General features: G+C 40.6%; 1 protein-coding gene across 3 annotated transcripts in view; it reads right to left on the bottom strand.

The window, feature by feature from the left end:
• Positions 1 to 16357, bottom strand: part of ALCAM (activated leukocyte cell adhesion molecule) — a 135035-nt gene that overhangs the window by 31241 nt on the left and 87437 nt on the right. For all 3 annotated transcript variants that reach the window (XR_014185185.1, XM_082063248.1, XM_082063247.1), the window contains exons 2-3: positions 5147 to 5247; positions 2155 to 2374 (exon numbers count right to left, since the gene is read on the bottom strand). Coding sequence is in view for 2 of the 3 variants with exons in the window: in XM_082063247.1 (XP_081919373.1) it covers positions 2155 to 2374; positions 5147 to 5247 (321 nt within the window). In the remaining variant the exon portion in view is untranslated. The remainder of the gene's footprint in view (positions 1 to 2154; positions 2375 to 5146; positions 5248 to 16357) is intronic.

Here is a 16357-nt window from a genome sequence, read left to right as displayed (position 1 = left end):
AGCAGAGCCCACTTTGGTGGGTTTGCAACTTCAGCACACTGCTTATCTCTTGGCTTAAGAGCTTGCCAGAGTGCTCTGCAATTCTCTATAGGCCCTATAATAGGGGGGAAAAGAGCTCACTGCCTGCAAAAGTCAAGCATCAGTGTAGCAGACAGCAGCTCATGTCTGCTGGGCTGCTCCACTTTGGAAACCGGCCATTTAACTCCAGAAACAAAAATAACTGACAGGATCCATCTGGAAAGCTGGTAGAGCTTGTTTAAGTAGTCCAGCGAGTGGGACTAGCAGGCTGTACCTGTGCAATGAGCCATTTCAGATCATTAGTTCTGAGTTAATCAGGTAGCACAGCTCAGGACATGACAAGCTCCAGTGAAACTCATCTTCAGTCACAACTTCTGGGGTACAGATGAGTGTCGGGTACACAAGACTCTTGGTTTATGAGGATTTGCACTGCTGCAGCCTAGCTCCGTATCTGTGATTCAAGGAGTTAGAAACTCCGCTGGTTAAATACATGAAGCAGGCTACTCTTAACTCTTTCCTGATTAGAACCAAGCAAGCAAGCAATAACAAAAAATGAAACCTCAAAAAACAGACTCAAGGAAGTTAAACACAAGGAAATGTTAAGAGAACCTTAAATAAAGTTGTGAACTCAAAATGAAAAACTGCAAAGGTAATTTTTTCTTGCAGTCCTAAGTTGGCCATATTGCATGTGTGGCATCCTCTATTCTTGTCTTCCTTAGTAAACAGAAGCTTTCTCTATTAGTATTAATGTATACAATAAAACATACAAGCTGTGCTCCATGGCTGAGTTAGCATTGTGTTAATATTTAGTACAGTACGCAGTAATTCAAGCACTTAGCATTTTGTTTCACCATATACCACTGTCTCATCTACATATTTACTGCTACGCAGTGAGTAAACAGGATAATTCTTTGTCATTTCCTTTGAAGCACTGTGTTTACTGCGTGTTCCGAGCACACTCCTCCCTGTTGTCATTAATCCCATTGTTCCTGCAGCCAAACCGAAAGCAAAATGAGGGAAAGGAATCACTGGCGACTCCTAATTCAGCTTCAAGCTCATTTATGCCACGGACAAACTTCTGCCTAGACACCACCAACTCCTTGACACCTTCTCCCTGGGAGAAGAGTAAGGGTGCCCTTCCAAAATACGAATTAATGTTTTCCAAGCAGAAGCATGATCTGTTTGAAACTGCCCATCCTTGCAACAGAGGCTTGCCCTCCCACAACAGAGGCTTATTTTGACTGTGTAAATACACCTCTGAAGAGCAACAAAACCCCAAAAAAGCCATATAAACCCATGAAGCTGAGGAAGATATCCACTGCAGTCACAGGGATACAAACTTGAGGTTACAAACACTAACCTCAGCAGACCTGTGCCCCTAAAAAGGAGGAAGAGACACCTTCAGAAGCTGAGCCAGGGCTCAAGGGATTACATGTCTGCTCTGCATCAGCACTAGGAAGAGGCCAGGTTTGTCCATACTCTTGTGCAAGCTCAGAGCAAGGCTGCACCTCTGAGCACTTGGGTTTGCACTGCGGATCAGCCTTGCGATCGGTCTGTAGTGATACCAAATGCTAATCAACTTCTCTGTGCTCTAAAACAGAACTGCAGACTGGTCTTCCTCCTGATAGTTCAGCAGGGGACAAAATAGGCATTTGAGGCTAGCAACCTCTTTTCCAGCTTCTCACTCGCTTACTCACAGTTCATATGGTTGCATCCCAGCTGCTCGGAGCTGGTTTAAACCTCTCCACTGATCTACCCCTGCAGACTGCACACAGTTAAATACTTCCCTCCTGCAGAAAAAATTCGCTCAGAGAACAAATGGAAAATAATCAGTACTAATTTTACATTTTTCATTTCCAAGGCCAAATGACATCACATAAGTGAATCATTATCAAAGCCTAAAATTCTCTTTGAGCCAGCACTTATCATGAATAAACTGCAAGTGCAGGCAGTTCTGTTACGTAAATGCCACCAGTAGAATACATTTTTGAAAGCTGCAGAAATTTGCTAGTCTTAGTGATTTACTCAGCCAAACTTACTTTCTTGACTTTAATCTCTCCCTTAAACAAAAGTTTCTGTAATTCACAATTCAGATGTTGATGAATGTTAAGGGTAGTAACAACTAGATTTACTTACTGAAGACTTTGACTATTGTTGGCTCTTCGGAAACATCATCTTCTGTAACTAGCATACATACAAATCTCTTTTCGTCACTGATTCTTGCATTCTTGATAGATAATGTATAGTTTTCTGAGAGAATCAATCTGTCTTTGTATTCTGGTACATCATCATACTGTACATTTTTTTTTGTTGATGATCTGAAGGCAATAAATACTGGAGATCCATTTGGCATTTCCTGTAATAAAAGGACACACACCTCTATTTTGCATAAACAGTCATTTAGAAATTCCTGAAGATCTGCAATTTGTACAAATCAATAATTTTTAAAAATGTGAAAACTACATCAGATGGCTTTTTTCCTGATTACCTTCTGCTGTATAAACAAGGAATTCAGTGTAATACAAGAGCTAGTTTAGGACTGCTGTGGTACACATTGAGAATATCATCAGTAGAAATAATTTCAATCCTTTGGCTCAATCTCAGCAAAGCATAGGGCTTTCTCTGATGAAAGCTGGTGGTTCTGGCACCACCTGCCACTCTGTGTATGAAAAAGTATTTGAAATAGAAGCATTCATGAGCTAGGCTCAAAAGCTCCAGTTTCCTTTTTTTCATGATTGTTTTACATATTCATATTGTTTGTCTGGGATATTCAGACTCCACTGCAAATGCAGGATTTAATCAGGCACAACTGCCTATTTTATTCTAAATTAGTTTTCAGCTTTTTTTTTTTTTCCGTTCTTTTTAAAGGACCCAAGAGTTTGTGTCATGGGAATATACATAAAATCAAATATTGTTATTTATGCATCTCAGGATAATCTGCAAAATATAATTTTCTAGACATCATCCTTATATTAATAAGTATGCAGCTGCCATCCTAAGAAGGAATACGAAGTTGACAGCCTTGCACAAACCTACCATATAAAATACTTTTTTTCATACAAGGCAAAGTTACAGGCTGAGTTCTGCAGGATTTCATCCTCCCCTGCCCTGCCACCGCCAGAGCAGGGACGCACATTGTCTGCCTTTAAACAAAGTGAGGTGAAAGGTTGACTCCATCTTCACGTACAGTATTGTGCTGGGGGCTGGAAGGGGTTTTCATTCCCTTTTATCCTTTGCACCTTGCAGCACTGATGTGAGTAGTGTTCCCAGCACAATATCTCAGCTTGACTGCAGAGCCCACAAAAGCATGATGATGCTGTGACAAGAGACGAGTGGTGTCAGAGCCAGGAAGGGAGCAGGAGGCTTTCACCCTCTCTCACTTTTCACTCTCAGACTACTCGAGATGTCTAGCACACAGAAAGCAAGCTTTGCCTTGACTCAATACATGCAAAGTTGGCTTTCAAGTGCAAGTGAGCTCTTAACTCCACAAGCCTTCCCAGTGCACGAGCACACACAGGTAGATGCTGAAGGGAGCAACACCGGCTCCTGCCATGGTGCAAGTCTCCCAACACTCCTGGGCTCCCACCAGCAACGCGAGTTGCTACTCCCAACGCAGCAGAGCAGAAAATGGGAGTTCCTCCTTCTTCCAATGAAATAATCACCTGAACAAAAAAAACACAACCAAACCTTACGGCTGCTAAAAAAAATTGTTGCTATGTTGGGAGCTGCCCTGGGAGAATGGGTATCACTTTCACTTGGTTGTATGGGCTGTGTCAACAATTTCATACAATGCCAGTTGGAGACGTTTTTCTGACGTTTCATGTCCCTTTCTATTTAGGAGAGGCTATAATGTCTCCATTTGCTGCTTGGTACTTGTCTGAGATGAGCAATCCAAATGCACCAGAAAGAGATAATGCATTTATTTTTCTCAAAATAGCTTTGCATCTTCATACAGATGGGCTTCTTCCAAAAAAAAGTTAGCAGACTAAAAACCACATTGCAAAATGTAGGCACTGCATCTTCTGAATGGTTATATTAAATAGTTCCACTGTCTCTTTTAAGGAAACATCCTCCACAGACTTCTGATTTTGTTTCCCAAAACACGTTTGTGGAGCAGGAACTCTTGAGTGGATGAGGGTTGTAGAAGTTGCAAACTTCCAGGTCCCAGGGAAGAAGCCAGTGGGATTATGAAACATCCCCAGTGACAGATCAGCCTGCTATAAAATGGGCTGGAGGATGCCATTTAAAAAGAAAGAACTATGTAATTTTAGATCCACTGTCAGAGTAAACATCATCTGTTCTTGCTGGTAACATCTTGGTTTGAGCACGAGATTTAGATGAACTTTACAGTAGCAGGAAAACCAGTTGTCCTGAAGTCAGTCTGAGAAGCAAAAAAGTTTTGGTATCCTGATGTTTTCTTCCACATATGCTTCCAGGTTTCATTTGACATTGATTCACTTTTTCTCCTTTTGGCCCTGGATACTGATGGCATATCAGAGAAGTGCATCCTGCGGTGTTCCACTGCAGGCTGACCAAGACAACCAGGAGAGCATTGCCAGTTTTGTCTCTGTTCTCCATGTGCTAGAAATGGCAGAGTGAAACCACCAGCAACTCTACTAAGGTCAGCTCTGCTTTCTTCTTCGTCGTGCATTAAACACACTGAAGCATGAAGCAGTATTGGGGATTGGACTGGATGATCTTTTGAGGTTCCTTCCAATCATTAACATTCTGTGATTCTGTGACTCTCAGATCAACCAGACCCAGGGACGTCACTTTGCCAGGGACGTAGCACAGCCTGCTTCAAAAGTATTCAAATGTACAATGACGGCTCTGTCAAGCAAGTAAGACACCACTGAGTAACATGCCAGATCTCTAATACAGGTTGGCAGAGAACTCCCGAATAATTATTTCTCTTGAACAATGAGATTAATTCCTCAAACCTCTAATCTATGCTTGGCAGAAATTGTGCAGATTGGAATCTTGCAGTCTTATGTAAAACACAGGAATGAATGTCTTTGTATCTGAGTCAGAAATCCTATCGATTAGAGTCTTGTAATCTCACACACTAAGAATAAATACACGTCTCCTTATACCAGCTCTAGTGTATGTAAAGGTAAGCTATACTTACATATTTCCATTTTCCGAACAGAAGACCATCTGGTACTTCTAAACGACAAGGCATAGTGATAGTATCTCCATATACTGCATTTACTGTGTACAATCCCAGAGCTAGAGGAAAAACAGAGAGGAAAAAAAATGAAGCATTTTCTTGAATTCCTATATACTAGCTAATGTTTGGTTCACAGCTATTACAAAAGCAAAGCCACCTCATTTGTAAATGGGTATTTTCCTGCATGTAGAATTTATCCCCAAACCTCTGACAAAACAGGATTTGTTTACCTAAACATTATGATCTTTTTGAATCCATGTTTTCTGCTGCAGTCAGTGGGAACTAAGTAGATTTTCAAACAGGACTGCACCCACACAACTGGACGAACATGTACACTACAATCGATATCCACAGCTATTATCCCAAACTTAAAACTTGAAAAGGAAAATCCCTAAACCTTTATTTTCTTCATCTGAAAAAAAACAGCCGCTTCTGCCTGGACAGGTTATGTTGCAACACAGCATTGTGAGGAGGCCAGCGGACAAGCAATGTTCTGACTGCTGTGCTTCATAGAAAAGAGAGACTTATTTAAGTGCTGGGTTCCCTTAAACCTGGGAAACAAAGTAGTCCGCACATTTAGATTTTGGAAAAATAAAGTAAAATACTTCTACGAATTATTTAAGAACAGCTTTTTTTTGAAAAACTCAGCACAATGTTATTGTGCTAATACATAAAAATTTACAGAATAAAATTGACCCACTTTATATTCATTGTCCAAAACATGTGAATTGAATGAAAACAACAGGCCCTAATGTGATGAACATTAAAATGCAAGGAAGTTTAAAGGAGAAGATGTTACAACTCTATGCATTTTCTATAATGCAACTTCGCTTCGCTCCTGTTTTCTGTAGTTCGCCCTGCTCTTGGTGATACTCGCTGCTCCTTACACCAGCGGGATGTTTTGCCTCTGGTGCTTGCCTGGTGTCACTGAGCAAGTGGCTGCCTGCTCTCACCCACTCATCTGCAGCTTTTGTCAGGGTCTTCTGCCCGGAGACACTGGATCTCCCCCTTTGCTTTCCTTTCATTTGCAACTGGAGCTACAAAACTAAAGGCTTACTGCCAAATAAACCTTATTTAAGAGAGAGCAGTAGCGTGTTGGTAATGTAGCCAGGGCTGCAGAAACACCTCGGCTTCTAGAGACATTAATTTTTCCAGAGATTTAGCCCTTCTTGATAGAGCTGGAAAAAGCAAACCTGTCCCCATGGACCCCCAAAAGACTGGAACCACAGACCCCTTATCTCTTCCCAAGTCTCGAGGGAACCACTGGAGCTTGAGGAACTAAAGGAATGCAGGAGATAACAGGCAGCAATAGCCACACATATCTTAAACTTTCTTTTCTTCACACCACTCCTTTTCAACTGAAAAAGTCTTATCTTCTTCTGATTCTGTTACATAATTAGTCACAAACATATTTTAGGTGCATCATTCACACTATAAGGACTGCATGATCTAATTGGCTGCATGGTTTGCGAAGATCAGCTGTTTTCTAAATGACAAGAGCAGTTGGTCCACTAGATGGTGCTGAGTAAGTGCAATCTCTAAAAATGAAACAAAATTTTTTTTGAAGACCTACTCTAACTTCAATATTATGCAAATAGCGCTGATGTTTCATGAAGTCAAGCTATAAATGGAAGTGAAATTCAAAGCTGGAGCAAATTTTTCCCCTGGCCCTCTCTTGCACTCATCCTCATTCTGATCTCTAGGAGCGGGACAATAAAGCTTCGGCTTTGCAAGTTGAATCTAAATTTTTATTTCTGCTAAAACTAGAAAAAGCAGTCCTTTTGGTTCCTTTCTCCCATGGGTGCAAAATTACAAAAGACTTGCAAATATATATTCAAGTAGAAAGCTGGTTAGTACCCATTCAAATTCCAGTAAAGTGTCATTTAGTAATTTGAAATTCTGTAATAGTATTTTGCACCACATGGAAAAGAGAAACTACTCCTCCTGCTAGAAGACTTCCCCTGTCATTAGGGGAAAACAAAATGACTCTGTGTGATCTGTAAGGTTGTTCTCTCCTAAACACCCCTTTAATCCCTGCAACTTGCTAAACTAACAAGTATACACTAGCAAAGACTTGACAAACTGCCTCACAAGAGTGAAAGAAACTGTTTCTGGAAAGGATTTACATTTTTAACATTTGAAAGACATTATTGATGAGTAGCCTGATAAAGAGTGGCCTTTGATTTTAGAACTCTTTCATCTGAAGAGCAGAGACAACTCTCCCTCAAAGTTATGTCTTGCCATAAATTCTGCCTAAACTAAAATCATACGGTCTTCTAGGGATTTGTTAACACAGAACCAGAAAGGCACAGGCTTTACTTTAAGTACAGAGAAATAGTCCTTAGAAGCATACAAGAGGCCCTACTGTAAAACTTCCTCCTCCCACCTCTGCAGCAACAAATCTACTACATTTAGAGAGTGTAAACTAGTTGGATTACTGCAGGCTTTCACAGCAAGAACTGCAGTAACCTCCACAAAACAACTTTGCAAACCTATACATTAAGAAACAAAACTAAAAAAAAATACCTTAAAAAAAATTCAGAAATTACCCTCTCTGTTGCTATTATATATATCTGTAAAATGGTGGGATGAAGAGCAAAATGGAAGAAAATTACCACCTAACTATATGACAGTGTTTACCATCAATCATCATTTTCTGAGAGCCCTTTACATAGTTTCCAGCTCATTCTAAGAAAAGGAAGATGAAAGCGGGATGTACAAGTACGTAACAAATTGCTCCACGCCCTAACACAACACAGGGTCAATGCAAAGGCCACTGTATCTCATTAACTGCAGGAGGGTGCAAAGGCCTCTGTAGATGACTGCAAGTCATCTCTAGACATCATGCCCTGCCTTGCTGTATTTCTGATGCACCTTTCTGTAGCTAATTAAGAGCTCAGCCAGCTCTCCTGCATGATTTTCAGATGTTGTCTTCTAAAATTGAGCCAGTGCTGTTAATAACGACACTAATTCCGAGGCAGGATTTCATGCTACATACACTAGAAGAAGCTCCACTTGAACTAGGTCTTATGAGGAGCGGCTGAGGGAACTGGGGCTGTTCAGCCTGGAGAAAAGGAGGCTGAGGGGAGAACTTATCGCTCTCTGCAACTGCCTGAAAGGAGGTTGTAGCATGGAGGGGGTTGGTCTCCTCTCCCAAGTAACAAGTGATAGGACAAGAAGAAATGGCCTCAGGCTGTGCCAGGGAAGGTTTAGGCTGGATTTAGATTAGGAAAAAATTCTTAATGGAAAGGGTTGTCAGGCATTGGAACAGGCTGCCCAGGGAACTGGTGGAGTCACCATCCCTGGAAGTGTTTAAAAGACATATAGATGAGGTTCTTAGGGATATGGTTTAGAGGTGGTCTTGGCAGTTAGGTTAGTGGTTGGACTTGGTGATCTTAAAGATCTTTTCCAACCAAAATGATTCTATGACTTACAGATACTTACCAGGTTAATCCAGCTTACTGGGGTTGTCACAGAATCACACAGAATCACAGAATGTTAAGGATTGGAAGGGACCTCAAAAGATCATCTAGTCCAATCCCCCTGCCGGAGCAGAAACACCTAGATGAGGTTACACAGGAAGGTATCCAGGCGGGTTTTGAATGTCTCCAGAGTAGGAGGCTCCACAACTCCCCTGGCCAGCCTATTCCAGTGTTCTGTTACCCTTACTCAGAAGAAGTTTCTTCTCAAATTTAAGTGGAACCTCTTGTGTTCCAGTTTGAACCCATTACCCCTTGTCCTACTGTTGGCTGTCACCGAGAAGAGCCTGGCTCCATACTCGTGACACTCACCCTTTACATATTTGTAAAAATGTTCCTATGCAGGGACAAGAGTTGGACTTGATGATCCTCGAGGGTGCCTTCCAACATAGGACATTATATGATTCTGTGTCTTTACATACACGTTCGAGCAGTCTGAGGTGACTTAACTAATTTCCTCCTCCTTGATCCAGAGCTGAAGAAACTCTGCTTTAAGTCAGATTAAACCTTTCCACATAGGTTCAGACACAGGAAGAAAGCAGTAGCACCAGGAGGTCTTATGACTCAGAGAAAAATCCTCATAGGACACTGACAAATTGAGACAGCATTCAGTGTTAATGCTGTTAATTACACTACTTTTCATGTCCCCGTGGCAGTGCTAACTGGCATCCTTCTTTGTGTTGTGTGACAAAAAGATCTGACTACTTGATCAGAGGTGTAAAGAAAGAGGAGGGGCTGTTGTTATTTTAGATCCTTGCCAAGAGTATATGATTGCAGGTCATAATTTAGACTATTACTTTTAAATCAACAGGGTCATATAACAGTAACGGATAGAAGGTGAATATCTAAAAATCAGGAAATTGATCTTTCTTTCTCCAATGAAATAACAAAAGCTGTAGCAAGTGTGTGGAGAGTAGCCATGTTTATCTCCTCTGCCTGCCATTTGAAATACTGAATATTTTTCTTGCTGGAAACACCTTTTTTAAGTGCTTAGGAGTAAAATTTTTGTAACAAATGTAAAACAGAACAAACATCTTTTAGATGGAAGATCCAACGGAGACTATAAACCTGTATCTGAAAACTATGACTACCACCTGAGGTACTGCTTGAAATTCGTCTTCCCCAGCTTGTGTGCCTCACAGCACAGCTTACTTCACTTACTAAAGCACTGGAATACTGGGCAGCTGAGCTTCCCTCCATACCCTGGAGTCCAACGATTTAAATGGTGTTTTACACCTACAAAGAAGTCCTGTATTTTCCTTCTGCATCTAATTTTTTACTGCTGATGCTTCTGCCCCAGTGGGTTCAGCAATGGTGCTTTTCATTACATCTTCTGGACCCAAGGAGCAAGGTCTCATGACCAGAGAACAGCAGGACATGTTGGCCACTACTGTTCTTTACAGCAATCATCAGCAGAAAACCAAGGAGGTCAGTTAGCAGCTTCTGAAATTGAAGTGTCCAAACCGAAAAGCTATTATGTCTATTTAGCACCTACTTTGGAAACTACGAGCTCTGAAGTAGCAACAGGTGGATTTTTCTTTCTGTCCTCCCTACAACTTCCTAAAAGGAATTCAGGTGTACAACGTACATGCAGGTCCTCTTGAGCATCCATTTAGGTACCAGCCAGGAAACATCAGCATTTCACAAAAACAATAACTGTGTCACATCAGGAAGTCACCTTTTACTAACAGTACTTTTTCTGTACCTTTTTCTTTTTTTTTTTTTTTTTAATTATTTTTTTTTTTAAGGACAAAGCAGTATATGAATGACAGCTGGTTGCTGGTGCAATGAAAAACATATTAGAAAAAACTATCCAGCTTTGAATAAATGAGACAACACCCGACAGTAGGTATATACTGTCGCAGCTCTTGATTCTGATAATGCCTTAAGGTGGATTTTAACACTGAAAAATTTTCCATTTGATTAAAAGACCTATTTAGAGAAAAAATTAGGAGACTTCACAGAATCACAGAGTAGTTAAGATTGGAAAGGACCTCTGGAGGTCATCTAGTCTAACATCACTGCTCAAGCAGGGCCACCTACAGCCAGTTGCCCAGGTCCATGTCCAAACAGCTTTTGAATATCCTCAAGGATGGTGACTCCACAACCTCTCTGGGCCATCTGTGCCAGTGCTCAGTCACCCTCACAGAAAAAAAGTGTTTCCTGATGTTCAGAGTCATGTCCTGTGTTTCAGTTCGTGCCCATCGCATCTTGTCCTGCCACCGGGCAACACTGAAAAGAGACTGGATCTGTCTTTGCCTTCTCCCATCTCTCTCATTCTTTCCTTATGTGAGAGATGCTCCAGGCCCTTCAATATCTTCATGGCCCTTCATTGGACTTTTTTTCAGTATTCCATCTCTCTCTTGTTCTCAGGAGCCCAGAAATGGACACACTGCTCCAGATATGCCCCCACCAGCGCTGGGCAGAGAGGAAGGATCTCCCTCAACCTGCTGGTAATACAGCTCATACAGCTGAGGTTATCAGTGGCCTTCTTTGCTGCAAGGCCACAGCGCCAGCTCATGTTCAACTTGGTGTCCACCAACACACCTTTTTTGCAAAGCTGCTTTCCAGCTAGTTGGCTACCTTCCATGCTTCATGGAAATGGGACTTTTCAGACAGGACTCAACTTTTAGCTACTTTCTCTCCCTCTCTTTTCCTTGCCTGGCAAAAATAGCTTTTTCAGTAAGAAATCTGGTAAACTTTCAAGACATTCACAACACTGATCATGGGAGCAGAGAAGAGAAAATACAGCAAACGTAATGGATCTCATGTTTCCCTACCTGAGCCTGACAAAGTCAGCTGAAAAAACAGCAAGTCCTGTGTGGATGTAATGGGACTTTAATAATCCTTTCTGTTAAGCCACAACAGCCTGGGAGCCAAACACTGCTCAGTTTTGAGTAAGCCTTGTGATCCAGCCCACTTTCCTGAAAACAAGCCTCTTTGCAAAAGCTACAACAGGTACTCTTACACACAGCTCACACAGATGTGTTCTGGGTCGTTAATCTTCTGACATAGCCCAGAAAACACAGGATACACTTCAGGACATCAAAAGACTGGTTAAAGCAAGCAAAAAAATGCTAATGCTTGTGTTATCAGAATTCATGCATATGACAGACCCCATCTCATTTTGGTGGTTACAATCATTCCTTGCTTCATATGCTGGGCATCAAAATAGGGAAGCAGGGCAAACACTTCCAAGAAAATTCAAACATTGATTATCTTCATCAAACAGATATGATTAAAGACAAAAGAGTGTGTGTTTATGGATATGTTATCTGATACAGGTTATATAAATAGTGTATTGTTTCTTATCTCTACTTGTTTAAATAGTAAAACAAATCCACACATGGCTGACTAGGACTTCCAAAGGACTATTAGTTAGAAGAGAATCATCAACAGTATCCAAGAGGGAAACTAACTGCAGACAAACATATTCAACAGTATTTAATGCAACATACACTTGTAAAACAACATAACACATAACAGAACTTGCTGAGGGTTTTTTCTTACACTTTATCTCAGCATTCCTTCAATAAGCTTTAAACCCTGAATAATATTAGAGTGCAGGCAATTTTAATACCAAAGGAAAAAAAACCACAACCTTTTATCATTTTATAAGTACTGATGCAATGGACAGCAATTACCCTTTCAAATCATCACTGCTAACTTGAGCTCTTTGGAGATGTGAAACAACTGAATGAGAATGCACAATTAGGGTTTGTTTGTTTTTTAAGACCCAACTCAAAGCATGGTTGTGACTCTTGAAGATGTTCAGTTCTTTTTTGATGATCCAGCCAAAGAAACACCTACTTCAGTTCAAAGACGCAAGTGGCCACACAAACAGAAGCGCTCATGTGCTTAACACAGATTTTGGCAAGTACTGGGCAGATTAGGGAGATGGGGCTTGGCACTCAGCAACATCAAGGCATGAGTACAGTACAAATCAGGAAACAGGAAGGGTATTTAAAGCTAAAGAGATACTGAAAGCACCAGAGCCGGAGAACAGGCATTAAACACCAGCAGAATTCAGCTATTGTTACTCTACGCAAAGCATTATGCTTGTTTAAAACACCCAGAGTCTCTCTTTGCAAGTGAGAAAAAAATAATGAAGAAAATACATCAACATTTTGGAAATCCTCTCTCCTATGAACTTGAACAACTAATATGCTTCTACTCCTTTTAAATTCCACACAAATCTAATGTTTTCCTTATCAGTACAAAGAAACAAGCTATAATTAGAAACTAGCTGAGATAACTTGTCCCATCTGACCAAGGCTGCATAGGCACTGTCACCTTATCAATAAAGAAATCCTCAGCGCCCCCCCCCCCATCTCTGGTCACGAAGACAGAGGACAATGCATGTTTCTCACTGGCATTTTGCTCTATATTTCAACCAGTCATGCACAGTTTTCCCACAGAAGCACATAGCGTGGCTTTCTGCGTGACCCAAGTGTGACCCTAAGGCTGGGGCCTCCATGAGTTCAGGTCCAAAATCCCAGAGAGAACCTCAACCACAGTTTTCAAGGTCCTACAACATGACCAAATTAAAACATTGTGTGCTGTGTGCCTGTTCACAAACCAGACTACGCAAATGCTGTTTATTTCACTGAGGGCTATTTCTGCTCTAAGATTTCAAAATATCCAGCTGTTTCAGTATTTCAGGGGCTGTTTCCCACACCAGAATACAACTTTCACATCTGTACGCTCCCTTCCTGTAAGCTTTGCTTCTAGCTTGATTTGGAATGATTTTAGCACAAGCTTTTGAAAAGACACAGAGAAATTTCAATCTGTAAGGCAGAGGTCTCAGAAAATTATGTCCTTGCAAGAGCAGATGGGCTTGTGGTTGATGCTACAGTGCATGGTTTACAGGGGGGAATCATTACTGTAAGCTTTACCCTAGGGAGGTTCACACTGAGCATTTATCTGAGTATTATCCATCATCCTGGCTGCTAAAGGAACGCACTGGAGAACATACAGAAAAAAAAGTTGCTTCAGTTTTAATGTACCAAAACACCTAGATTGCATCTAAATAATGATGAGTAATAACCTTTTATCAGCTGAGGAACTCTAAATATTATATGTAAAGCAATAATCACAGCAGTAATCATAATCATAAAAAGTTTCTAGAATTTTTGATAGGTATGCAAAAGAAATTTGTACATAGTCATACTCTTTTAAAATTCAAATGCCCATCATTAAATGCATTATCGTTGTCATTTAAAGTAAAAGAGATGCTCCTTTCCAAGTCAGCAAAGCTTTCAAACTACATAAAAAAGCTGTTCCTAGCATCAGCTTCTGCAAAGCTTGAGACCAAATGATCAGTTCAAAGCTCAGTAACTGTTGCAAAACGCTACTGCAAAATGAATTACTTGTGTCAGCACATCAGCTTTCCTACCTTCCTACCTCAGCCTCTGTTCCAATGCTCAGCTCCAAGAAGACAAAGGGAACTGCTAAGACCAATACCCTGAAATGGGACCAGCAAAGCTCTGGTTTGTTTGGCAGCAGTAAGTGCATCTCTGCTTTTTAATCCGGTCCCTTTTAAATCAGGAAGGCTCCAAAATCTACTAAAGAACTGGAGGGAAAACTCATGAAAGCCATCAGTGCCTTTGTACTGCATGGACTTCGTTATAGAAAAATTTTCCTTTCAAAGGGAAAGTCCTAAGCTTCTTTCCACAAACCACCATCCCAAAACATCACCCGTGATTTCAATGGCCTTCCAGTCGCACTATTTTATGGAAATCCTAGCTTTTGCCTCAGAATTATGTAACTCCATTTCTGCATTTGGTGCTAATCCAAAACCAGGCTGATTCACAGGTTTAAATTTTCAGGTCCTTTGAGTAAATCTTACAGGTTTTAAAGAGTTACATATACAATGGTGTTGCTGTAAGTAGGAAAAAATGTAGTGCATTTCCAAGCAAATATTTATAAATAGGACTTTTAGAGAAAAAAAAATCTACCTACTTAAAAAATGTTTGAACTAGTGTAAGGCTAGCAGAGATAATATTTCCACAAGATCTGGGTGGAACGACATTAAAAGACATTGTGTTCAGCATCAGAAAACCTAGCTGTGTTTTTTATAAGCATCATAAGGTGGTAAAAAAGCTCTTTCCCACAGTTGATGCTGCAGCTGAAAGGCCATTGTTGATTTACTTTGATGCAATTTTTTACAAAACATTGCTTAGAATAGTTGTCATAATTCAGAGGAAGAATTAAGATGGCCAATATATCTTCTTATAAATACTTCTGTTCAAGATGTAGCCATGACTAAAGCAAGTATAATTAATTTTTTTTAAACATACTGGAAAACTGAAAATAATTTATTAAAATAGTTACCAACATATGGTGCAATTTTTTTACAAATGGTCCAGCACATCTGCCAGGGAAATGAGTTGTAGCTTACTAAAGTCTGATGATACAAGCTATCTGCCAAGAGATGAGCAGCAAATGTGGGAAAACAGTTTTTGAGTCAACACTGCAACGAGTTTCAACTTTAAACGGTATACCTAATTAGGCAAAATGGGATCAACAAAGCCTTTGTAGCCTGGTGAAACTTCTCACTCTTTCAGAGGTTAGCTTCTGGCTGCTCCTGCAGTGTTCTTCTGTTGCTTCTCATTTGCCCTTCCAAAGCACTTTGCTGTTTGCTAACTACTCCAATTGTTTTTTATCTTCTCGTTATGCTAGTCAGCAATGCTTCTGTGTATCAAATAGCTTAAAGGGACATAAAAGTTTCTATTAAGTCAAATAAAACCTGTAGCTCAAAATTAATTATCTAAAATCCCCCATTACATTTCGCTATTAATCCTTTTTTTTATTTAAAACAAAAAAAAATCAGTAAACAGCAAACTAAACAAAGAGCTGTTCCTCTTGCTTTTTCATAACTCAATATTGACAGCATGAATCAATATTCCCCACAGGCTACCAGTGCAGAAAAAACACATAATTTATACATAAATGCTGAATAAAAGGCTAAACAGCATATGTTTTTCATATCAGAACTACGAGAGATTTTGTTTCGGTACTCTAAGTAAGAGTGTATTGCCCTTTCATCCTAGATTTTAAGTCAATGCCAAGCTGGCAGTGCACCAAGGGAGAAGACCTTCTGAGAAAGGAGGCTGAACTTCTGCCAGTTGTATCCTTCCCATCGTGCATCCTGCTGCTTCAATGCAGCGAGAGGCCTGGCAAATGGGACTACAATCCTGGTGGCACCACAGTGGAGATGGCAAAGGGGGCCCAAACCTGCTGGCTCCTTCCAGGAACACCAGGAAGCCAATGGACTGTTTCTCACAGGGTGAGACACTTGGGCTCCCTTCATACCATGGCCATTAACTTCTTCCCATGAGCCAGCACAGGACTAAACCAACAAGAAGAACCAACCACAAGACAACAAGGAGGTGGCTGCTGCATCCCACTTGGTCAACTGCTGTTTCTGGGAAGGTGTAATCTCAGCCCCATGTTGCGACATCACTGTGATCACCATTTGACAAAAAACAGTAGCGCACCTGAATCTCTGACCCAGGGTCCTTCTCTTCAGCTATGGAAAACAGAGGGGAAAGAAAAGTTTTCTTTCACACACATTATGGTCCACATATCCTAGTAAAGTATATGCTAGCTTGTCTATATACACGTATTTCTTTTAAGTACAACCCTTTAGATTTTGGTCTGTGAGGATCCATAAACAGGTAAGAGGACA

Source organism: Streptopelia decaocto (genome assembly GCF_964273445.1).
Source record: "Streptopelia decaocto genome assembly, chromosome: 1".
NCBI lineage: Eukaryota > Metazoa > Chordata > Aves > Columbiformes > Columbidae > Streptopelia > Streptopelia decaocto.
The sequence above is the reverse complement of the archived record's forward strand: the minus strand, read 5'-3'. Positions and strand labels throughout refer to the sequence as shown.